This window comes from Haplochromis burtoni, unplaced genomic scaffold (assembly GCF_018398535.1).
Source record: "Haplochromis burtoni strain Fernald_Lab_line unplaced genomic scaffold, NCSU_Asbu1 Contig_157, whole genome shotgun sequence".
In the NCBI taxonomy this organism is placed as follows: Eukaryota; Metazoa; Chordata; class Actinopteri; order Cichliformes; family Cichlidae; genus Haplochromis; species Haplochromis burtoni.
The window spans coordinates 431,391-453,666 of record NW_024582518.1 but is presented as its reverse complement, the minus strand read 5'-3'; the positions used below and the strand labels follow the sequence as shown (position 1 = coordinate 453,666).

At 38.8% G+C, this 22,276-nt stretch overlaps 1 protein-coding gene across 3 annotated transcripts in view; it reads left to right on the top strand.

Moving 5' to 3' along the window:
* LOC102299502 (adenylate cyclase type 8) overlaps positions 1-21,903 on the top strand; it is a 28,334-nt gene extending 6,431 nt beyond the window's left edge. For 2 of the 3 annotated variants that reach the window (XM_042224994.1, XM_042224995.1), the window contains exons 2-24: positions 8,645-8,924; positions 9,438-9,626; positions 9,891-10,130; positions 10,705-10,933; positions 11,007-11,156; positions 11,431-11,561; positions 12,226-12,337; positions 12,563-12,690; positions 12,763-12,921; positions 13,080-13,314; positions 13,410-13,598; positions 13,698-13,798; positions 14,487-14,688; positions 15,493-15,594; positions 15,694-15,821; positions 15,905-15,986; positions 16,105-16,263; positions 17,219-17,365; positions 17,458-17,550; positions 17,658-17,772; positions 18,389-18,513; positions 18,587-18,685; positions 19,140-21,903. In XM_042224994.1, the coding sequence (XP_042080928.1) occupies positions 8,680-8,924; positions 9,438-9,626; positions 9,891-10,130; positions 10,705-10,933; positions 11,007-11,156; positions 11,431-11,561; positions 12,226-12,337; positions 12,563-12,690; positions 12,763-12,921; positions 13,080-13,314; positions 13,410-13,598; positions 13,698-13,798; positions 14,487-14,688; positions 15,493-15,594; positions 15,694-15,821; positions 15,905-15,986; positions 16,105-16,263; positions 17,219-17,365; positions 17,458-17,550; positions 17,658-17,772; positions 18,389-18,513; positions 18,587-18,685; positions 19,140-19,322 (3,543 nt within the window). In that variant the 5' untranslated portion in view covers positions 8,645-8,679 and the 3' untranslated portion in view covers positions 19,323-21,903. Of the gene's footprint in view, positions 1-8,548; positions 8,925-9,437; positions 9,627-9,890; positions 10,131-10,704; positions 10,934-11,006; positions 11,157-11,430; positions 11,562-12,225; positions 12,338-12,562; positions 12,691-12,762; positions 12,922-13,079; positions 13,315-13,409; positions 13,599-13,697; positions 13,799-14,486; positions 14,689-15,492; positions 15,595-15,693; positions 15,822-15,904; positions 15,987-16,104; positions 16,264-17,218; positions 17,366-17,457; positions 17,551-17,657; positions 17,773-18,388; positions 18,514-18,586; positions 18,686-19,139 lie in introns of all 3 variants that reach the window. The other variant, XM_042224993.1, reaches the window with a different exon arrangement.
* Positions 21,904-22,276: the final 373 nt, after the last annotated feature.

Here is a 22,276-nt window from a genome sequence, read left to right as displayed (position 1 = left end):
GAGTTGTGCAAAATACAATAATGTAAACAAGCAAAATACAAGAATGGCTACATCTGAAACTAATAAATATATGTACAATATATAATAGTATATGCATTCTGGATGTGTATACTAAATATTTTTCTACGTGTGTGTGTGTGTACTTGTGACACATATTTTACAAGATTAAATAGAGTAAACAATAAATAAAATATATAAAATAATATACAGAGTTGAGACATGTGCAAAACAGTGGCGTTACTGTACAGTATGGAGTGCATAATGTTAAAGTTCCAGTAGTGAAGCTGAGGTGTCTATGACGTGTTCAGCAGTCTGATGGCCTGATGGAAGAAAGCTGTCTCTCAGTCTGCTGGTACGGGACCGGATGCTGCAGAACCTCCTTCCTGATGGGAAGTAGTCTGAACAGTTTATGGCTGGGGTGACTGGAGTCCTTGATGATCCTCCCCGCTTTCCTCAGGCACCGCTTCCTGTAGATGTCTTGGAGGGAGGGAAGCTCACCTCCAATTATCACGTTGTGTAAAAGCACGATATATATTAAGTAATCCAAAGTATTCAGAATACGTTACTCTCATTGAGTAACGTAACGGAATACGTTACAAAATACATTTTGGGGTATGTATTCTGTAATCTGTAGTGGAATACATTTTAAAAGTAACCTTCCCAACACTGCACATTAAGTGTTAGCACAGCAAGAATATGCTGAAATAATTTCCTCAGTAAGTCATTTTTGTAACTTTCTGAGTTAATATTACTAAATATTGTAAAAATCAAGAATAACATGTGGAAATCACAAATATCACAACTGATTACCTTTTAACCAAATTACAGTAGCTGGTAAATTAATATTACTAATTGTCAAAATTATAATTTCATGTTAACAAGTACTATATGGACGCTAAACAATTATATGGCTAAAAATCATACGTCCTGTGGCATGATACTCATGATACCATCCACCTTCAACCACAGTGTGTTTGAGGTCATGGTTTCATATGAAGCCACAAGGTCTGATGAAGGTCTGATTGCAATGAAATGGTTTGACAAGAAATGTGTCAACCTCCTAAACAATGCCTGTGGGTTCATGCCTCTTTCATTGGTCAAACGGTGGAGCAAAGAGTCCAGTGCAAAGATCACCATTCCATGCCCATCACTCATCCCTGTATATAATTAGCATATGGGAGGAATTAAACTTTCTGATATGCTATTACACCTGTATAAGACAAGTTATAAGTTACAAGTTAAGGAGATGGCATATTCCACTGTTCGGATACATCCTTGACTTGAATACCTGGTCTACAAGAGGGACTGTGCCCTACTGGACCAGAAACCGATGGCTCTCAAAAGGTTTCCACCTGGCTGTGTCTGAACCAAGTTAACAAGCCAGCATCTAGAGTTGGACAACCATGATCTCAGCTCTCCAAGACCACAGAATAAATGCTACACCCTAAGACCCCAACGACCAAAACCACAAGCAGATGTGCTTGATTTGCACTGTTTTTTTTTTTTCTTTTTTAAAAACAAAAATGATTTTGCACAGTAGCATTCAATCAGAAGTGGCCATGAATGTGAGTATTTTGTGCTGTTCACATTTTTCACATTTGCAGATAAAGAAAAAACATGTATTTTGTTGTTTGATATATCTTCCTTTGATGAGAATGAAAACCAGCAATATTGCACTGGCATGCTACTAGAAATAAATTGTATCCAATGCCCTGGATAGTTATAATTATTACTTACTTGTATTTGCATGACATTTCATACTTTTACCATGAAGTGACATCTCAACCGTTTGGTAGAGATCAATATTTTAAAAACTACAGGGTCTATTGAAAAAAAATTATTGATTGTGGTTATTACTCACCTACGGAGCCCCGCAGGGGACATGGGAGGAAAAAAAAATTAGGGAGAAAAAAAAAATTAAGAGGACTTTTGCGAGATCTCGCAAAACAAACTCGGGATCTCGCAAAAGTATTGCGAGATCTCGCAAAAGTTTTAGCCGCATTCTTCGGAGGCCGCCAGCTCGAAGCCGACCGGGAGGTCGAGGCACGATGTGCCGGGAAAGCGGTGTTCCTCTCCCGCTGTAGTAGGTCTCGACCTCCCGTTAGCTTCGAGCTAGTGGATGTCAGATCTCCAAAAACAGTCGGAGCACTTTTGCAAATATAGTGATGTCTTGTAAACCGAGCAGGTATCTGACGTTTACACAACTACATTCACGCCTCAAAATATCTTAAAAGTGTATTTTGTGACCCAGAAAGAGTAATATTACAACTAAGTAGCTGCTCGCCATTGTTGGAATTCAACTTTTGCGGTAGGAAAATAAGTATTTGGTCAATAACAAAAATACAACTCAATACTTTGTAACATAACCTTTGTTGGCAATAACAGAGGTCAAACGTTTACTATAGGTCTTTACCAGGTTTGCACACACAGTAGCTGGTATTTTGGCCCATTCCTCCATGCAGATCTTCTCGAGAGCAGTGATGTTTTGGGGCTGTCGCCGAGCAACACGGACTTTCAACTCCCGCCACAGATTTTCTATGGGGTTGAGGTCTGGAGACTGGCTAGGCCACTCCAGGACTTTCAAATGCTTCTTACGGAGCCACTCCTTTGTTGCCCGGGCGGTGTGTTTTGGATCATTGTCATGTTGGAAGACCCAGCCTCGTTTCATCTTCAAAGTTCTCACTGATGGAAGGAGGTTTTGGCTCAAAATCTCACGATACATGGCCCCATTCATTCTGTCCTTAACACGGATCAGTCGTCCTGTCCCCTTGGCAGAAAAACAGCCCCATAGCATGATGTTTCCACCCCCATGCTTCACAGTAGGTATGGTGTTCTTGGGATGCAACTCAGTATTCTTCTTCCTCCAAACACGACGAGTTGAGTTTATACCAAAAAGTTCTACTTTGGTTTCATCTGACCACATGACATTCTCCCAATCCTCTGCTGTATCATCCATGTGCTCTCTGGCAAACTTCAGACGGGCCTGGACATGCACTGGCTTCAGCAGCGGAACACGTCTGGCACTGCGGGATTTGATTCCCTGCCGTTGTAGTGTGTTACTGATGGTGACCTTTGTTACTTTGGTCCCAGCTCTCTGCAGGTCATTCACCAGGTCCCCCCGTGTGGTTCTGGGATCTTTGCTCACCGTTCTCATGATCATTTTGACCCCACGGGATGAGATCTTGCGTGGAGCCCCAGATCGAGGGAGATTATCAGTGGTCTTGTATGTCTTCCATTTTCTGATGATTGCTCCCACAGTTGATTTTTTCACACCAAGCTGCTTGCCTATTGTAGATTCACTCTTCCCAGTCTGGTGCAGGTCTACAATACTTTTCCTGGTGTCCTTCGAAAGCTCTTTGGTCTTGGCCATGGCGGAGTTTGGAGTCTGACTGTTTGAGGCTGTGGACAGGTGTCTTTTATACAGATGATGAGTTCAAACAGGTGCCATTCATACAGGTAACGAGTGGGGGACAGAAAAGCTTCTTACAGAAGACGTTACAGGTCTGTGAGAGCCAGAGATTTTCCTTGTTTGAGGTGACCAAATACTTATTTTCCACCCTAATTTACGAATAAATTCTTTACAAATCCTACCATGTGATTCATGGATTTTTTTTTCACATTCTGTCTCTCACAGTTGAAGTGTACCTCTGGTGCAAATTACTGACCTCTGTCATCATTTTAAGTGGGGGAACTTGCACAATCGGTGGCTGACTAAATACTTTTTTGCCCCACTGTAAGTGTAAAAACTGAAAAGCTATGAAGTGGCTAGCTTGTCCAAACTGCATCCCTCCTTTTATCCCATGTTTGGGTTCAACTCCACCACACTGTAAAATTTAGTAAGTTGTCATTACAAAAAACAAAACAAAAACAAAACTGGTCTTAGAGGAAATGCAAATATGTTACATTATAATTTGGAGGGTATTTGCACTGATATATCAAATAAACACCTTATTCAGTGATTGCAACTAAAACCTGAGTGGACTTCATCACTTGGACAAACTTCATATCATCACCATCAACACCAGCTTCTATAAAAAAAATATGTTATTTACTAGAAATTAAAATTGTCCCATGCACCGCACAAGTACAGAAAATCTGATTTTATTAACATTTTAAGCACAAGCCTGAACAAAATTAGTCAAAGTGACTTTTACACTGGAAATCTGTTACACACCCACAAAAGCCAAATCTGCACACACCCAAACTGAATGAAGGATCACAATTACTTAGTGAAGCACATTTACACAACTATACAGTGTGCATTATTCAATGCAGTTAACAAACTTCAAAAATATATATATATATACATAACGTTAAATGCGCTGATGTAATTTAAGGTTGTTGTATTTACTGAGTAACACTCCTTAGGCAATTATTTTGTGTAAAATGGATTTTAATGACAAATCATCATTACTGGTGCCACTTTTTTTCTAAGTGCTTCTTCTGGTTTGTTTTCAGCCCTGTGTACGGGAGCCTGGATGTTTCCTCAACACTGAAAGACAGAAAATTTTTGCGTCCTTGATGATCCTCCCCGCTTTCCTCAGGCACCGCTTCCTGTAGATGTCTTGGAGGGAGGGAAGCTCACCTCCAATTATCCGTTCAGAGCATGATAATATATTAAGTAATCCAAAGTATTCAGAATACGTTACTCTCATTGAGTAACGTAACGGAATACGTTACAAAATACATTTTGGGGTATGTATTCTGTAATCTGTAGTGGAATACATTTTAAAAGTAACCTTCCCAACACTGCACATTAAGTGTTAGCACAGCAAGAATATGCTGAAATAATTTCCTCAGTAAGTCATTTTTGTAACTTTCTGAGTTAATATTACTAAATATTGTAAAAATCAAGAATAACATGTGGAAATCACAAATATCACAACCGATTACCTTTTAACCAAATTACAGTGGCTGGTAAATTAATATTACTAAATTGTCAAAATTATAATTTCATGTTTAACAAGTACTATATGGACGCTAAACAATTATATGGCTAAAAATCATACGTCCTGTGGCATGATACTCATGATACCATCCACCTTCAACCACAGTGTGTTTGAGGTCATGGTTTCATATGAAGCCACAAGGTCTGATGAAGGTCTGATTGCAATGAAATGGTTTGACAAGAAATGTGTCAACCTCCTAAACAATGCCTGTGGGTTCATGCCTCTTTCATTGGTCAAACGGTGGAGTAAAGAGTCCAGTGCAAAGATCACCATTCCATGCCCATCACTCATCCCTGTATATAATTAGCATATGGGAGGAATTAAACTTTCTGATATGCTATTACTCCTGTATAAGACAAGTTATAAGTTACAAGTTAAGGAGATGGCATATTCCACTGTTCGGATACATCTTTGACTTGAATACCTGGTCTACAAGAGGGACTGTGCCCTACTGGACCAGAAACCAATGGCTCTCAAAAGGTTTCCACCTGGCTGTGTCGGAACCAAGTTAACAAGCCAGCATCTAGATTTGGACAACCATGATTCAGTTCTCCAAGACCACAGAGTAAATGCTACACCCTAAGACCCCAACGACCAAAACTACAAGCAGATGTGATTGATTTGCACTGTCTTTAGTTTTTTATTTTTTTTTTAAACAAAAATGATTTTGCACAGTAGCATTCAATCAGAAGTGGCCCGAATGTGAGTATTTTGTGCTGTTGCACATTTTTCACATTTGCAGATTAAAAAAAAAAATGTATTTTGTTGTTTGATATAATAGTTTCCTTTGATGAAATGAAAACCAGCAATATTGACTGGCATGCTACTAGAAATAAATTGTATCCAATGCCCTGGATAGTTATAGATTATCTACTGTACTTGTATTTGCATGACATTTCATACTTTTACCATGAAGTGACATCTCAACCGTTTGGTAGAGATCAATATTTTAAAAACTACAGGGTCTATTGAAAAAAAATTATTGATTGTGGTTATTACTCACCTACGGAGCCCCGCAGGGGACATGGGAGGAAAAAAAAATTAGGGAGAAAAAAAAAATTAAGATGGACTTTTGTGAGATCTCGCAAAACAAACTCGGGATCTCGCAAAAGTATTGCGAGATCTCGCAAAAGTTTTAGCCGCATTCTTCGGAGGCCGCCAGCTCGAAGCCGACCGGGAGGTCGAGGCACGATGTGCCGGGAAAGCGGTGTTCCTCTCCCAGCTGTAGTAGGTCTCGACCTCCCGTTAGCTTCGAGCTAGTGGGTGTCAGATCTCCAAAAACTCGGAGCACTTTTGCAAATATATGATGTCTTGTAAACCGAGCAGGTATCTGACGTTTACACAACTACATTCACGCCTCAAAATATCTTAAAAGTGTATTTTGTGACCCAGAAAGAGTAATATTACAACTAAGTAGCTGCCGCCATTGTCTGGAATTCAACTTTTGCGGAGGAAAATAAGTATTTGGTCAATAACAAAAATACAACTCAATACTTTGTAACATAACCTTTGTTGGCAATAACAGAGGTCAAACGTTTACTATAGGTCTTTACCAGGTTTGCACACACAGTAGCTGGTATTTTGGCCCATTCCTCCATGCAGATCTTCTCGAGAGCAGTGATGTTTTGGGGCTGTCGCCGAGCAACACGGACTTTCAACTCCCGCCACAGATTTTCTATGGGGTTGAGGTCTGGAGACTGGCTAGGCCACTCCAGGACTTTCAAATGCTTCTTACGGAGCCACTCCTTTGTTGCCCGGGCGGTGTGTTTTGGATCATTGTCATGTTGGAAGACCCAGCCTCGTTTCATCTTCAAAGTTCTCACTGATGGAAGGAGGTTTTGGCTCAAAATCTCACGATACATGGCCCCATTCATTCTGTCCTTAACACGGATCAGTCGTCCTGTCCCCTTGGCAGAAAAACAGCCCCATAGCATGATGTTTCCACCCCCATGCTTCACAGTAGGTATGGTGTTCTTGGGATGCAACTCAGTATTCTTCTTCCTCCAAACACGACGAGTTGAGTTTATACCAAAAAGTTCTACTTTGGTTTCATCTGACCACATGACATTCTCCCAATCCTCTGCTGTATCATCCATGTGCTCTCTGGCAAACTTCAGACGGGCCTGGACATGCACTGGCTTCAGCAGCGGAACACGTCTGGCACTGCGGGATTTGATTCCCTGCCGTTGTAGTGTGTTACTGATGGTGACCTTTGTTACTTTGGTCCCAGCTCTCTGCAGGTCATTCACCAGGTCCCCCCGTGTGGTTCTGGGATCTTTGCTCACCGTTCTCATGATCATTTTGACCCCATGGGATGAGATCTTGCGTGGAGCCCCAGATCGAGGGAGATTATCAGTGGTCTTGTATGTCTTCCATTTTCTGATGATTGCTCCCACAGTTGATTTTTTCACACCAAGCTGCTTGCCTATTGTAGATTCACTCTTCCCAGTCTGGTGCAGGTCTACAATACTTTTCCTGGTGTCCTTCGAAAGCTCTTTGGTCTTGGCCATGGCGGAGTTTGGAGTCTGACTGTTTGAGGCTGTGGACAGGTGTCTTTTATACAGATGATGAGTTCAAACAGGTGCCATTCATACAGGTAACGAGTGGGGGACAGAAAAGCTTCTTACAGAAGACGTTACAGGTCTGTGAGAGCCAGAGATTTTCCTTGTTTGAGGTGACCAAATACTTATTTTCCACCCTAATTTACGAATAAATTCTTTACAAATCCTACCATGTGGATTCATGGATTTTCTTTTTCACATTCTGTCTCTCACAGTTGAAGTGTACCTCTGGTGCAAATTACTGACCTCTGTCATCATTTTAAGTGGGGGAACTTGCACAATCGGTGGCTGACTAAATACTTTTTTGCCCCACTGTAAGTGTAAAAACTGAAAAGCTATGAAGTGGCTAGCTTGTCCAAACTGCATCCCTCCTTTTATCCCATGTTTGGGTTCAACTCCACCACACTGTAAAATTTAGTAAGTTGTCATTACAAAAAACAAAACAAAAACAAAACTGGTCTTAGAGGAAATGCAAATATGTTACATTATAATTTGGAGGGTATTTGCACTGATATATCAAATAAACACCTTATTCAGTGATTGCAACTAAAACCTGAGTGGACTTCATCACTTGGACAAACGTCATATCATCACCATCAACACCAGCTTCTATAAAAAAAAATATGTTATTTACTAGAAATTAAAATTGTCCCATGCACCGCACAAGTACAGAAAATCTGATTTTATTAACATTTTAAGCACAAGCCTGAACAAAATTAGTCAAAGTGACTTTTACACTGGAAATCTGTTACACACCCACAAAAGCCAAATCTGCACACACCCAAACTGAATGAAGGATCACAATTACTTAGTGAAGCACATTTACACAACTATACAGTGTGCATTATTCAATGCAGTTAACAAACTTCAAAAATATATATATATACATAACGTTAAATGCGCTGATGTAATTTAAGGTTGTTGTATTTACTGAGTAACACTCCTTAGGCAATTATTTTGTGTAAAATGGATTTTAATGACAAATCATCATTACTGGTGCCACTTTTTTTCTAAGTGCTTCTTCTGGTTTGTTTTCAGCCCTGTGTACGGGAGCCTGGATGTTTCCTCAACACTGAAAGACAGAAAATTTTTGCTGCTGTTATCACTGATGTAAATCTGTTTGACACCAATCAGCTCACAGAAGAGCCAGGCCTTACAACTCTGTAACCATGGGTGAAGATTGCAGCGAGCTGTTAAATGGTGACTGTGAGGCGGCGCGGCAGACTAGCGACATCACCTTTAGCACCGGGATAAGCCCCACCTCCAACCTGCGCAGGAAGCAGCTGCTGTGGCAGAACGCCGTCAGGAACATCATTGACCAGCACAACCTGTACACACTGAGGCTCGCTGGGGGTTTGGAGCGAGGCAAGCACCATATCAAAGTCACCGATGCCTACATCGCGGACATCAACAGGTAAAAAGAAACTGATTTCTGAGTTAACTGAACCTTAACTATAATAAACGTTGGTATTAAGGTTAACTTCATCCTGATGAAATTGCAAATGATCTCAATTAAAACGTTGAAATAACATTCCTGATTACTTTTTTCTTGATCGTTAATTAACTATAAACATATTAGTTAACTCCTAAAATGTGAATTTTTCCTGATTAATGTACAAATTAATGTAATCCTAAAGTTACTTAAAGTGTTATTTTACATTCCTTCCAGAATAATTTATGTGTTTATTAAAAATACATTGATTCATAGTAATTTCATGATTGAATTGATTGAATAACCTTAATAAATGTATGAACTGTCGGCATCTTAATTATTAATACAAGTTATCCTTATCCAAAACAGTTTATAAGTTACTGAATTAAGAACATTTAACAAAAAAAAAAACGTTTTTCACATAATTTTTTTGTCTATTCTCTTAAATCAAACTTGAAGTATTACACAAGTTCTTTGGTCTGTGTTGTCTTGCAGGCAGATCCGCAATAAAGCGTCTCGTGGAGTATTTTGGCAGAAGCGCCGTTCGTCAGCAGCTCGCATTCACCCAACAGTCACCACAGCAACACAGAGCAAACACGACCCACTCAGTGATGCTGACTTCTTTGTGTCGTCTGGGTGGACGGTGCGAGGCGTCTTCATCCCCACACTGCAGCACAAATTCAAGTAAAGACATTCAAATGGACATTTTAACTAAAAACCATACAATTATTAGCTGTATAATAACAATTATGATACAGTCATAAAATTAATGATCTTTGTTTAAATATGCTTTGTAGCATAAACTTTGATAGTATTTAGAATTTTTTACATATTTAATCATAAATCTTTACTTGCCTATTTTATTTATTCAGGTGTCTTATTGACTATATTGTTGCTTATTGTCAATGGTATAAAAATAAGTAATGCTGACGCTTATAACCTCTTCAGGTCTGCAGACTTGGAGCAGCTCTACCAGCAGTTCTCCTCGGCTCAGAGAAGAACCTCACTGGTCGTCACTGTTGTCGTTGACATCCTGACCCGCCTTCTTGTCTCATTGCTGACATGGCCACTGGGCTGGTGGGGCATGGCCTGTGATTGGCTTACCGGTCTGTCTGTAGTCTTGTGGATAGGAATCTGCCTGGTGGTTCTGACCAGAAAGGAAGTCTTGTCATCACCTCAGTGGCTTAGGTACACTGGGATGTAGCAGACCTGCTTGCTATGTGGGAGGGCTCCTTATAAGGATCTCTGTGCCAACTTAGCGACATCCTACATGAACTAAGTTACTATGTCTTTTAATGTAATCTGTCGCTAATATTATAGTACCTTGATGTGCGAAACAATATGGATTTATTTGTTTATTTATTTGGCTGTTATTAGGAAAGAAGCACTGCACTGCAGAGGGCATGTTTAGTTTTCTTTAAGATAAATATCAAGTTATATGCAGATGACATTTCATCCTACCAGCAGAATCTAAACAGTAGCTCAAATTTTAAACCCCAGATAAGTCAATGTGACTGCTTGACTGCATTTACCAACACAGAAGTGATTTTCTAAAACAAATTCCTGACATTGAAAGCTGTAAGATGTCATAAATTCTTTTGGAAGAACGTTTGTTATTCTCTCCAGAAAAGGAAAGAAGAACTACGACTTCAGAAGCCGAAGGAACCTCTAAAATTCTTCAGTTTTCCAGAGTCTTATTCTGAAAATGTTTCACTTAAAAATTTGAAGACAGTGACCTGTTCTTCCTTTAAATCTACCTCAGGTATCTGTCAGTGGTCAGCTGGCTGTCTCAGACCTTCCAAGTGCTGGTTGGTGTTTTCAGTTGGGCGGAGAGCGATCACTCTTGGTATGTCTTCTTCACGCTTTTCTCCACTTACACCCTCCTGCCCCTCCCCCTCCTCTGGTCCATCATTGCGGGGGGAACCACCTCCACTCTGCACCTCCTGGTGGATTTCTGCTGTCACTATAATGACCACAGCTTCATCAGAAAGGTAACAAAATTGCTACATGTTATTGGCTGCTTTCTGTCACTGTGCAGTTAACTGTCTGGTTGTACACGTGCAGGTGTTGTCCAAGGCTCTGCTGTATCTGGCTATGAACACTGCGGGTCTGTTCATTCACTACCTGTCTGATTGGACTCAGAGACAGTCTTTTCTGGAGACCAGGCGCTGTATCGAAGGACGAGTCAGACTAGAGAGGGAGAACAACAGACAAGTGAGGATGATATTTAAGGGTTCCCTAATCTTTTGTGTCCCTATTGAAGTGGAAGAAGTATTAGGATCATTTGTAAATGTGGTCAACCTATTCATCTATTTATTAATGATCTCAGTTATCAGCATAAAGTCAAATCATCATTTTTCTGACCAACGTAACAAGATGTTTAACTAAGAAACAGCTAGGTAGCAAGTCATGTGAAACAAAGTATTTGGGATATGTCTGGACCTCATATATCCTAAAGCTAATGATGTGTGCGTCTTTGTGCTGTCAGGAACGCCTGGTGATGTCAATCCTACCTCAATTTCTGGTGCTTGAGATGATTGGTGACATGGCCGTCATGGAAGATTATCTGCTGCCTCAGCAGTTGCACAAGATCTACATTCACCATTACAAGGATGTCAGGTAATACAACCCACTTCTTTATGATGACGAGCCAGCTGGACACACATGCTATAAATGGAGTTTTAAAAGAATGAAGAACTTTGAGGAACTTCAACAGACTAACAACTCTACTATAGTTATTGTATCGAGTGAAATGACTTGTTATGGCAGTCAAATGAGCAGTTAACCTTTAACCACAGAGTTTTTTTTTATCAAAAACCTCTAACTTTAGGCTCTAGTTTAGCTTACTAATTGTGGAGCCAACCACATACCACACAGCTATAACGTAGTCCAACTCATGGACTTTTGCTGAGTTTCTTCCTCCACTGTCCCATCTTTCTATCTACTTTAAAAAAAAAAAAAGCCCCCAAAATTGATTAACGCTTGAACATCCAGCAGGTGTGATTTTTTGTTCTGCAACAACACCAGTAATAATGCAAAGGCATAATTTCTTAAAGAAGTTTTTAGCTTTCATCTAATGTAAAATAAGACTGAACAGGTATTGTTAGTGGTTTTATAAATTATTTCGATGATTTCATTACAGATTGTAAAGTTAAAAATGTAGAGGATGAATAAAGAATATGTAAAGGTCATTTAGCCAAAAACGTATTGCAGTAGTGGTTTTACATTGGTTTCAGTGGGATTAAAATGATATTCTCATGATGAGAATTTTGCCTCTCCACAGCATCCTGTTTGCAGACATCATCGGCTTCACATCGCTGTCATTGATTCTTTCGGCTCAGGATCTCGTTAAAACCCTCAATGAACTCTTTGGTCGCTTCGACAGGCTGGCTGAGGTCAGATCACCTTGTCAACTGCATCAGCTCCTGTTTTATGTGTTTGTACCAGTTAAAGGATTGGTGTATTTGTTATTCTACTAGGGGTTCTTTTGTTAAGTTTTGTATAAAGTTTTTTCATTTGAATTTAATCTTTATTTGGCTTTTGCCATTTATTTATTTATTTAGTGTTTTTTAAATGTACAAGGCCACAGTTTTTCTTTTTTGCCCTGTGTTTGAGTACAGGACCACCAGTGTTTGCGCATTAAGATTCTGGGTGATTGTTATTACTGCGTATCAGGAGTCCCAGAGCCTCAGAGAGGACATGCCCGCTGCTGTGTGGAGATGGGCCTCAGTATGATCAACACTATACGGTACCAATCATCTGTGGCTAACACATCCCTACAGCTGTTTCCACAAAACTTCATAGGTGTATTTCATTTTAGTTACGTTCGTCGGGAGCTCCAGCAGGAGGTGGACATGCGAATAGGCGTCCACTCTGGCTCCGTTCTTTGTGGTGTTTTGGGTCTTCAGAAGTGGCAGTTTGACATCTGGAGCTGGGACGTGGACGTCGCCAACAGTTTGGAGGCTGCAGGAGTGCCTGGGTAAGACAAATTAATACATAATATATCCTTATTACTTAATTGCCAAACTGCAGTTTGCTATAGGTGTCATCCCATAAAGTTAATCTTAATGATTAAAATACAGAAGATTTTTGTGATGTGTTCATGTAACACCGTTGTACATTTTAATCTCCTTTCAGTCAGGTTCACATCTCCAAGGCCACTCTGGACTGTCTGGGTGGGATCTATGAGACAGAGGCGGGACATGGCCAGGATCGTAGCGAGTTTCTACGGAAACACAACATCGACACATACCTGGTCCGTCCGGCATCGAAGGAAGATGTGGAGCCGCCTAAAGCAAGGCGCCCCAGTTATGACGAGATAACAACGTGGAGTGCTGAGCTGCCATTTGGAGACATCCTAGGAAAGAATTTTGTGAGTGCAGAAGACAGATTCAAAGTCCATTAGTACTTTTCTGATTGAATTTCAATAACCTTTGACCTTTTGTTGTATTCTTTGTTGGTTCACAGATCCTTGCTACTTTTACCAATGGTTCACTGACCCAGCTGCCCAATAATATAGCAGCTCAGCGCTCAGGAACACGGGAGGTGAACAAGAGGATTCGCCAGGCCATGGAGGTGCGCAGCAGTGAGCGAATGAGGAAGGAGCACATCACGACCTTTACTCAGGTGTTTAAGGACTCCCATGTGGAGGGAAAGGTAACACGAGAATCTGTTTTCTTAGTAGTTTTTTTTTTTGGGGGGGGGGGTGAAACTGGCACCTTGAAAACAGTCATTAATAAAATGTTTGTCTCTCAGTATTCTCAGATGAGAGACGAACTCTTCAAATCTAACATGGTTTGCTCCTTCATTCTGCTGCTGCTTTTAATGACAGTCCAGGTGCTAATCCCAGCCCCAAGGTATAGATTTTCCTTTTGTTAAATGATGTAAATAATTGTAAATGATGTTTGTCCAATTATCCAACAATTGGAAAAACATAAGCTTAACATGTTGTAAAAAACAAAACCATAGAATTTGTATTTATTCTTCAGATAAAACTGAAGACACTGCTATTGGTCCTGATCATATTTCAACTAGTGTTACTTTCTACTGTAACACGTTCAGAGTCACTGAAATCACCTTTTTCCATTCTGACCTTTATCTTGACCGTGTCTACATGCCAAATACATTAAATTGCTGCCATGAGATTAGATATTTGTGTTAATGAGCAGCTGTAATTAAATATGTATTGAATATATAAGACTTTGTGATCTTTTCAGCACCAAAATGTAACAGTACAAAAACAAGCTTCTGCAAATGCTTTTTTGTTTTTTATGTTAATAGATATTATTTTAACAGCCCTCACATCTAAAAGAGAAAATCATCTGCATAGGACCAGGTACCAATTGTTTCTCTGCACTTTTTGGCTCGATATAATAATTTATCTGGTCATGCTTAGAGATAAATGAAGCTAAAGATGAAACAAATTTGTTTTCCCCTTAAAAATATTATAAATGTTATACAAGGAGAGGAAACATCTTGTTCATGCTGACCGGAACTTCTATAACAGCTGACATGTGTGTGTTTAGTAACTTTTTGTTCCCACAGATTGTGTCCAATGGTCGTTCAGTTTGTGGTCAGTGGCGGCATTTACTTCCTGCTCTTGCTGCTGACTCTGGGGGAGGAATTTAAGCATTGTCCTGCTCCCCTCCAGTCAATCTGCTGTTGGGTGCATGAAAACAAGAGTGCCCGCATGCTGCTCACACTCACTGCCATCACTGTCAACTTTGGAATCGCCTCTGCAGACATTGTAAGTCTGATATTGTTTTTATCAAATCAACAACTAAGATATGTTATAGGTCATAAATACCGAACGATCAGAAGAAAAGATTTGAAAACCAAACAAGCTAACATATTAAATCGATTAAAAGAACATCATTGTCCGCCTCAGCATCACTTCTGTAACAGTTGCTGATGTGAATGCTGAGAAATGCAAAGAATGAAGCAATTTGGGGGAAAATGAATTCTCCAAAAATATTGTTTTACATTTTAAGCAGCAATGTTGACACAACACAGTGTGAGGATTACTGTTTGATGATGAGTCTCCATCAGTATAAAAGAGTATCAAGAGTATTGATTGTAATCACCTTGAATTTCTAAAGTTTTGCAAAAATGTGTTCTCTGTAAACGAAGTGTGAAATTACATCACTTTGACAGTATTGTCGTTTCAACAACTAAAAATGTGTATTTACACATTCTTTAGTTGCACTGGAACAGTGTTAACAGCAACATAAGATAAAATTAAAAATTTTCTTACAACAATGGGAATGTTTGTTTGAAGCATTTCAAGAAGTCCCTCCATTTTTGCATTGCTAGTGTTTTCGTTTAGTTTCTTGGTATTTTGTGCCAAAAAGTAATGACTCACCTGCAATAACGTGCACATCTTATTGTCTATTATGATTTCCCATATACTGACAACCAACCTTCTATGTTAAACATTTTTAAAAACCTCAGTGGGAATAATAGCTTCTTCCAGCAACTTACTGAAAGGCTTTAGTACAAAGAATTTAGTACAAAATAACTTGTTAGAAAGCTTCTTGCTTGCTTCCACTAGCTGTGGTGTGATTCATCAGAAACTGACATCAGCAACAGGGACTCCCTGCTGGCTCCGCCTCCCTCGGCTTGGACCGATATCAACATTTGCACATATCCAGAGGTGAACACTCAAACATCACATGAGCTCAAAATCATGATGACATTGTTTTGATTAGTCAGTAACCATTTTTAAAATTATCACTGGCCTTTCTGTGTACAGTACATGGTTCTAAGTGGCGTGGTTGCTATGGTTACCTGTGCCGTGTTCCTCAGACTGAGCTGCGTGTTGCAGCTGGCCGTTCTACTGCTGTTTGCTGCCCTCTACACCTACATAATCAAGAATTACAGGTACAAGTTCCATTCAGGTCATGTTCCTGTGTTTTTGTGTAAAGGTGTGGAAAATAAAATGTGGTCTCCTCTGTTGTTGTCAGGTCTCATCACTTGTGCAGGAATGGAGTCTGTGTTGTTCTTATGCTGATGTTTGTGGTGGCTGTCCTCTTCAACAGCAGACAGGTGGATTCTGTTAAACATGCTACCAGCTTTTATTGCTATCAAGCAAACAATGATAACCCTGATATGAATTCAGTATGCTAATATCCACCACTTCCCTCTTCCATTTCTTCACTGGTAGCTGGAGGCGACAGCACGGCTGGACTTCCTCTGGGGCCTTCAGGCAAAGAAGGAGGTGGAGGACATGAAGGAGCAGCGGGAGCACAATGAGTGTCTGCTGCTCAATATCCTGCCCGCACATGTTGCCCAGCACTTCTTGGAGAGAGACCGCAATGATGAGGTACCTGATGCCTTTCACATAGCAGCCAACTTGATTTCCTATTGAGTTTTGGAGCTTCAGCATTAGCATTCTGGTCACTGTCATTTAGTTTTTTCTAGTCAGAAGTGACCATATCTTTATGAGAGAGGATAACGAAGTTATCAGTTAATCAAAGCTAACTTCATTATCATGCTCTGGCCATGGGAGCATCACAGGACTACTGGGACCATTACACAGACACAGATAACTGTTAATCAGTGTGTAAAAAAATCCTAGACTTCCTTCAGCAAAACAGGAGCACAGACTTCTTGGGTGATTTATGAGTGCAAGTAACCATGCAGCAGACATATTATTGGTCAGATAATTGTAGTGAAGTGTTCCGAAAAAAGGTCCAAAAAGAGGGTAAAATATCACTGTATACTCATGATGTGATTCTGTATATTACCAAATTACACAAATCAGTTCAAACACTGTCCTGAGGTCAGAGTTTAGATTTTCCAATTAGCTCAGATGTATAACCTCCTATATCATCATCCACCTGTCATCCAGAGGCCACTCCTCCAGACTTTCAGCCTTGATAAAATTTAGGCACGTGATTTCTAAAAAATTAAAAATTAAAAACAAACAACACTCGTACAGTTATATTTATTATAAATATATATATATAAATTACTGTATAGAACAGCTGAGACTTTGTAAGAATTGGAAGTGGTTTAGATAATATTTTGTGGCCATTTGCACATTTTTTGAGTCTTTCGTGACTTTTTCAAGTTTTTGTATAATTGTTTCTCATCTTTAAATGCAAGGTGTGACATATGCCCTCAGACCTCATGACCAGTAGGCCTGATCAATAATCGATATTTACTTATTCTATTAGTATGAGTCATATTAACAGAGCATTAAAGTGTGTGTGTGTGTGTGTGTGTGTGTGTGCGCGCGCGCGTGCGTGTGTGTGTGCGCGTGTGTGTGTTATCAGGAGTTGTACTCACAGTCGTATGAGCGAGTGGGCGTGCTGTTTGCCTCTCTGCCCGGATTCTCCGACTTCTACGAGGAAAAGGAGGTCCTTCATCAGCATGTTGAGTGTCTCCGCCTCCTTAACCACGTCATCAGCGACTTTGATGAGGTCATAAATCACACACACACACACAAACGAGATATGTTTTGTAAACTTTATTAAATGTAGTATTTTTTACCTTTGTGTTTGTGTGTTGGTAGCTGCTGGATGAATGCTACTTTCAGCAGGTGGAGAAGATCAAAACCACTGGCAGCTGCTACATGGCAGCTTCAGGCCTCTCACCTGACAGGCAGGTGAGTCCTGCTGTTACATCACAACACTTAAATGCTCCCTCTGAGCCTCTTGTCAAAGGCTCTGATGTCCATACACTCATCATTCAGACGTGCATGTGTGTGTTCAGGATTGTGAGGATGGCTGGAATCACCTCAGTGAGTTGGTCCTGTTCGCACTTGCTATGCAGGAAACTCTCAAACACATCAACACACAGACAGGAAACAACTTCCAGCTCCGTATTGGTAAGTACCACACACACACACACACACACACACACACACACACACACACACACACACACAAATACCACTTTAGTACTCAAAGAAAAAAATAAAAATCTCTACATTTTCATGAGTTAGAAAGAGTTTAGAGGGAGAATTTGAAAGTTTTAAACAAACAGTTAAACCAGTAGTTTAGGTGCAAAGGTGAAAGATTTTCATCAAGAATGGGAATCATAAAAACATCAGAAATGTAATAATGAACAATTTCACAAATGTATTTACTTCTTTTTATTTTATCTATAAAAAATCATTCTTTAAAATTCGTTGAAATGGATTCTTTAAAAATCATTCTTCTTTATATATTTTAAATGAATCATTGGTAAACAGTAACAAATATTTTAATATAATGTTTTTGAATAATGAACTTTTTAAAAGAATTACAAAATTACAAACATGTCTAGAAAATAATTTTTAAACAAAGTTTAATGTAATATTATTATTTTCATTATTATTATTACATTTTTAAAAGCTTTAGCAAAATTTTAAAAAAAATATGAAGTGTATCTTTTTCCCTTATTATTATTATTGTGTATTATTTAAACACTCCATGACCTTTGACCTCTAACATCACTTCAAGGTGTGGCTCACGGTCCGGTGATAGCAGGTGTGATTGGAGCAACCAAACCTCAGTACGACATCTGGGGGATGACGGTGAACATGGCGAGCAGGATGGAGAGCACCGGTGTGAGCGGGCGGATACAGGTGAGCTCACCTGTTTGCAGAAACATGAGGTCATCACTTCAACGGGTTTTTAAATGTCATCCTTTGTGTTTAGGTCTCAGAACACACCAGCTCTATTCTGGTTGAACGAGGCTTTCTGAGGCAGCTCAGAGGGGACGTTTATCTCAAAGGGATTAGTGAACGCCACGGAAAGGTGAGCCATCATCATCATGTGACCACACACATGACCTAAAGATCTAAACTATGAGATTTAGGTGCAGGTATGAACAAATGAGTTTGAAAATAGTTACATTTAACATAAAATTAACATAACATAAAAAAACTGCATTTTAACTTGGAGGGTTTATATTTAAACAAAAAAGTATATATCAAGAGTATGACAAAAAATTCGGAATTTTTATCATACAAATCAAAAGAAGTCAAAATGATGAGAAAGTGCATGACACAATTGTGCAGGAAAAGTGTGTCATACATTTTTGTAAAATTTGCCTAACACAAGGAGATCATTTTTATACATTTTTACCCCAAAAATATAAACAGAACTTTTCATAAACATGAGAAAAATATTTCAGATAAGAAAAATATCATGTTTAATGTATTAGTTACATAAACTGTACACACCACTGATCAAAGTGTTTTCCCTTCAGGTTCGAACATACTTCGTGAGCAGTCGGGAGGAGCGATCCAGCTTTATAGAGCGTGGTGGGGGGCGGGGCTTCAGCCTCAATAGGAACACACTGGGAGCTGTGGTCTACAGTTTGGTTCAAGCCCAGAAAAGGGAGAAGATGAGGGAGGAGAACGGAGGCTTCCACCTGGTGGAGGCGTCGTGAGGAGGAAAAAAAGGTTTGGTTTTGAGGGTAAAAGGTAAAACTGTCAACATTTGTGAAAGCTGAAATGTTGAAGGGGGTAAGGAGTTTGAACATTCATCTGCATCGTCTTAAAGTAAAAGAAAGATCAGTAATGATGGTGATGGATTGTTGTACTTTTGCTCTGTGTTTTGGAACAAACAGCTCCTGTGGTGCTTTGCAGAGCAAAGCTAACAACATGGAATCATGCATGTGCAAATTAAACATCACTAATCACTGAGACACTGAAGGAAAGTTAAAAGTAGACAGATTCTCAGGGGACTTCTCATGTGTCTGTTACTCTGGTTTCTAAGTGGATTCCTGAAGGTTTATTCTGGATATTCAAGCAGCCTTCCTTTATAAGACTCGTCATTCTGCCAAGACTTTGATGCAGAAAAACATTCATGTTTTATTTTATGTGTTTGTGTAGGTTTGATTTCCTCATATGAAACTATGGGTTTTAAGTCAATAAAAGATTATAGTTACATTTTTAACACAACATGTAACTTTTTACAAAACATATTTGTAAAAAGATTTTATGAAAGTGTGAAGAATTTTCTTATATTTCTTATATTAAGCATTTATTTACTGTGTTTTTATTCTTGCTGTTAAAGGTTTCAAACTCTTCTAGCAATTTTTTTTAAAATTGTCATAACTTTGTCTGACCACCAGATGGAGCCGCGTGCAGGACCAAAAACATTTCAGGATCAAAGCACTTTACATTTAGATATTTTAGATTTGTGGATATATAAGAGACACATTAAGTTATGACAGAACTTTGTTTGTCTACAGAGGACAAAGTGTGTCTGTAAGAAGCGTTGATTTAAAAAATAAATAAATAAAAAGGAAAAATAAACGTGGGTTTGTCCCTTGCAGTGTTTTTTTATGGTTAAATGTTTGAGCGCTCTTATATTGTGGCTAATTTACATTAAAGATCTGCCTAATATTTGACAGCTGTTAATGATACTATTTTGTTATTCTAATAAAATAAACAGGAAAAGAGAAATTGCTAATTTCACATGTGTTTACCTTTAAACTTGAGTAGATTTTTCATTTCTAAAAACACTGAAACTTTTCTTTTAGTAAATCCAGCTCCCAGCTTAGGTGTAACTACTAACAGGGTGGTTGTTGTTCTTTCCATAACTAGATTAGGATGATGTAAATCTAATCTTATGTGAAGCCTGTATTAAATGTACCTCAGTGCTCAATCTTATGACTCTTGTCATTGCTGAAAGTAAAAGTCACAGGAAAAGGAAAGTAGATGCTGCGTTAATTCAAAGGTTAATATACCAGAAAATTATATAAGTAATCTGGACCTTACAGGGACAACTACGACTCAGGTGAATAACAACAAATGACATATTGCAGTATGCCATGTATGTCCTGCAGTATGACCAACAGGTCCAAGTTTGGACACAGAGTTACACTTGACTCTAGAATTCACTGGTACAGATTTCATGTTCAAATTCACGGTTGACTCAGCAACTGCCCGAGTCCCGTTGCAAAACCACAAGACCAATTGCTCATGGTTAGTATGAAGTGTTTTTGCTGAAACGCTGTGTTTGGTTTTGTGCATTACGACCAGACATCTCCACTTTGGTCTTGTCTGTCCCATAGACATTGTTCCAGAAGTCTTGTGGGTTGTTCAGATGCTACTTTGCAAACCTAAACTGTGTTTAAATTTTGGAAGGCAGCCCTTCCAAACCACCAGCTTTCCGTGTGTTTCACACACTACTCGTGCATTCTGGCTTAATTTTTGTTTAAAAAATAATAAAATGGTTCAGTATGTCATGTTTTGTAGTTCTGCTGAGGTTTTCTTTACCTAATTGAAAGACCTACTAAGTACATGTTCAAGTTCATGGTTGATTCATATCATGTTGTGAAAAACCTTATAATATAAAGAGAATTTAATTTGTTTTTGCCATAAGCGGACTGAGATGGAAAATGTGTTTTAGGAAACTTTCGGGTCGTACAAACACTAAATGCTTTCTGTTAGCAAATCAAACTAGAATGGCACTACTACTTTAAAATGGAACTACTTTAAAAACGACTTTCACCGTTAATATTTGTTGGCTAACCTCATGTGAAGACTGTAGCCAGCGCCATTAAATATGATGTACCTCAGGGCTCAGTCATAGGCCCACTGTGACTGTGAATTTAAAAGTCAGTTGTTTATAGGCAAAACAGTTCTATTTGTCTCTTGTATAAACCTTAAAATCCTCCACAACAAACACATCCATGTACATGTGTAACAGAGAAGCAGAATAATTGTGTGGAGTCTGGTTGAACTTTCATTTATCAGCATCTCCTGACTATAAGCGGGGGCCTTTGAGGCTACGGAGGGCAAATCAAATGGATTCACAGCTGGAATCCAGATCACATGAGTCTGTGAGTGATCTGATGTATGTGTGAGGAGAAAGCAGTCTATTCATTGTGCTGTGTTACAAAACTGCATGTTGGCTGACAGGTCTTGTGACATGAATAAATATTTCCGCTCTACAGTCTATAAACCATATAATAATAATAATGATAATAATAATAATAATAATAATGATGATGATGATGATGATGATGATGATGATGATGATAATAATAATAATGATAATAATAATAATAATAATAATAATAATAATAATAATAATAATAATAATAATGATATAAAGTTTAAAATCACTGAATTAATTGTTTTACACTTTGAGCTGATGGCGATGTAGTGGATTTAAACTCTTTAAAATGAATAAACTCTTAAAAACTGGTGTTATGTTTAAAAAAAAAACTTTAACTTTAAGGAAATGTTTTCACTGTATTTGTTTCATTTTATACCTTTTACTTCTTTTTATTGTTTTGTCAGTACCGGTATTTATGGTTGAATTATATTCATACTACAAATTATAATTCTTTTCATTATTTATGTACATTTGAATTCTGAGTTTATTATG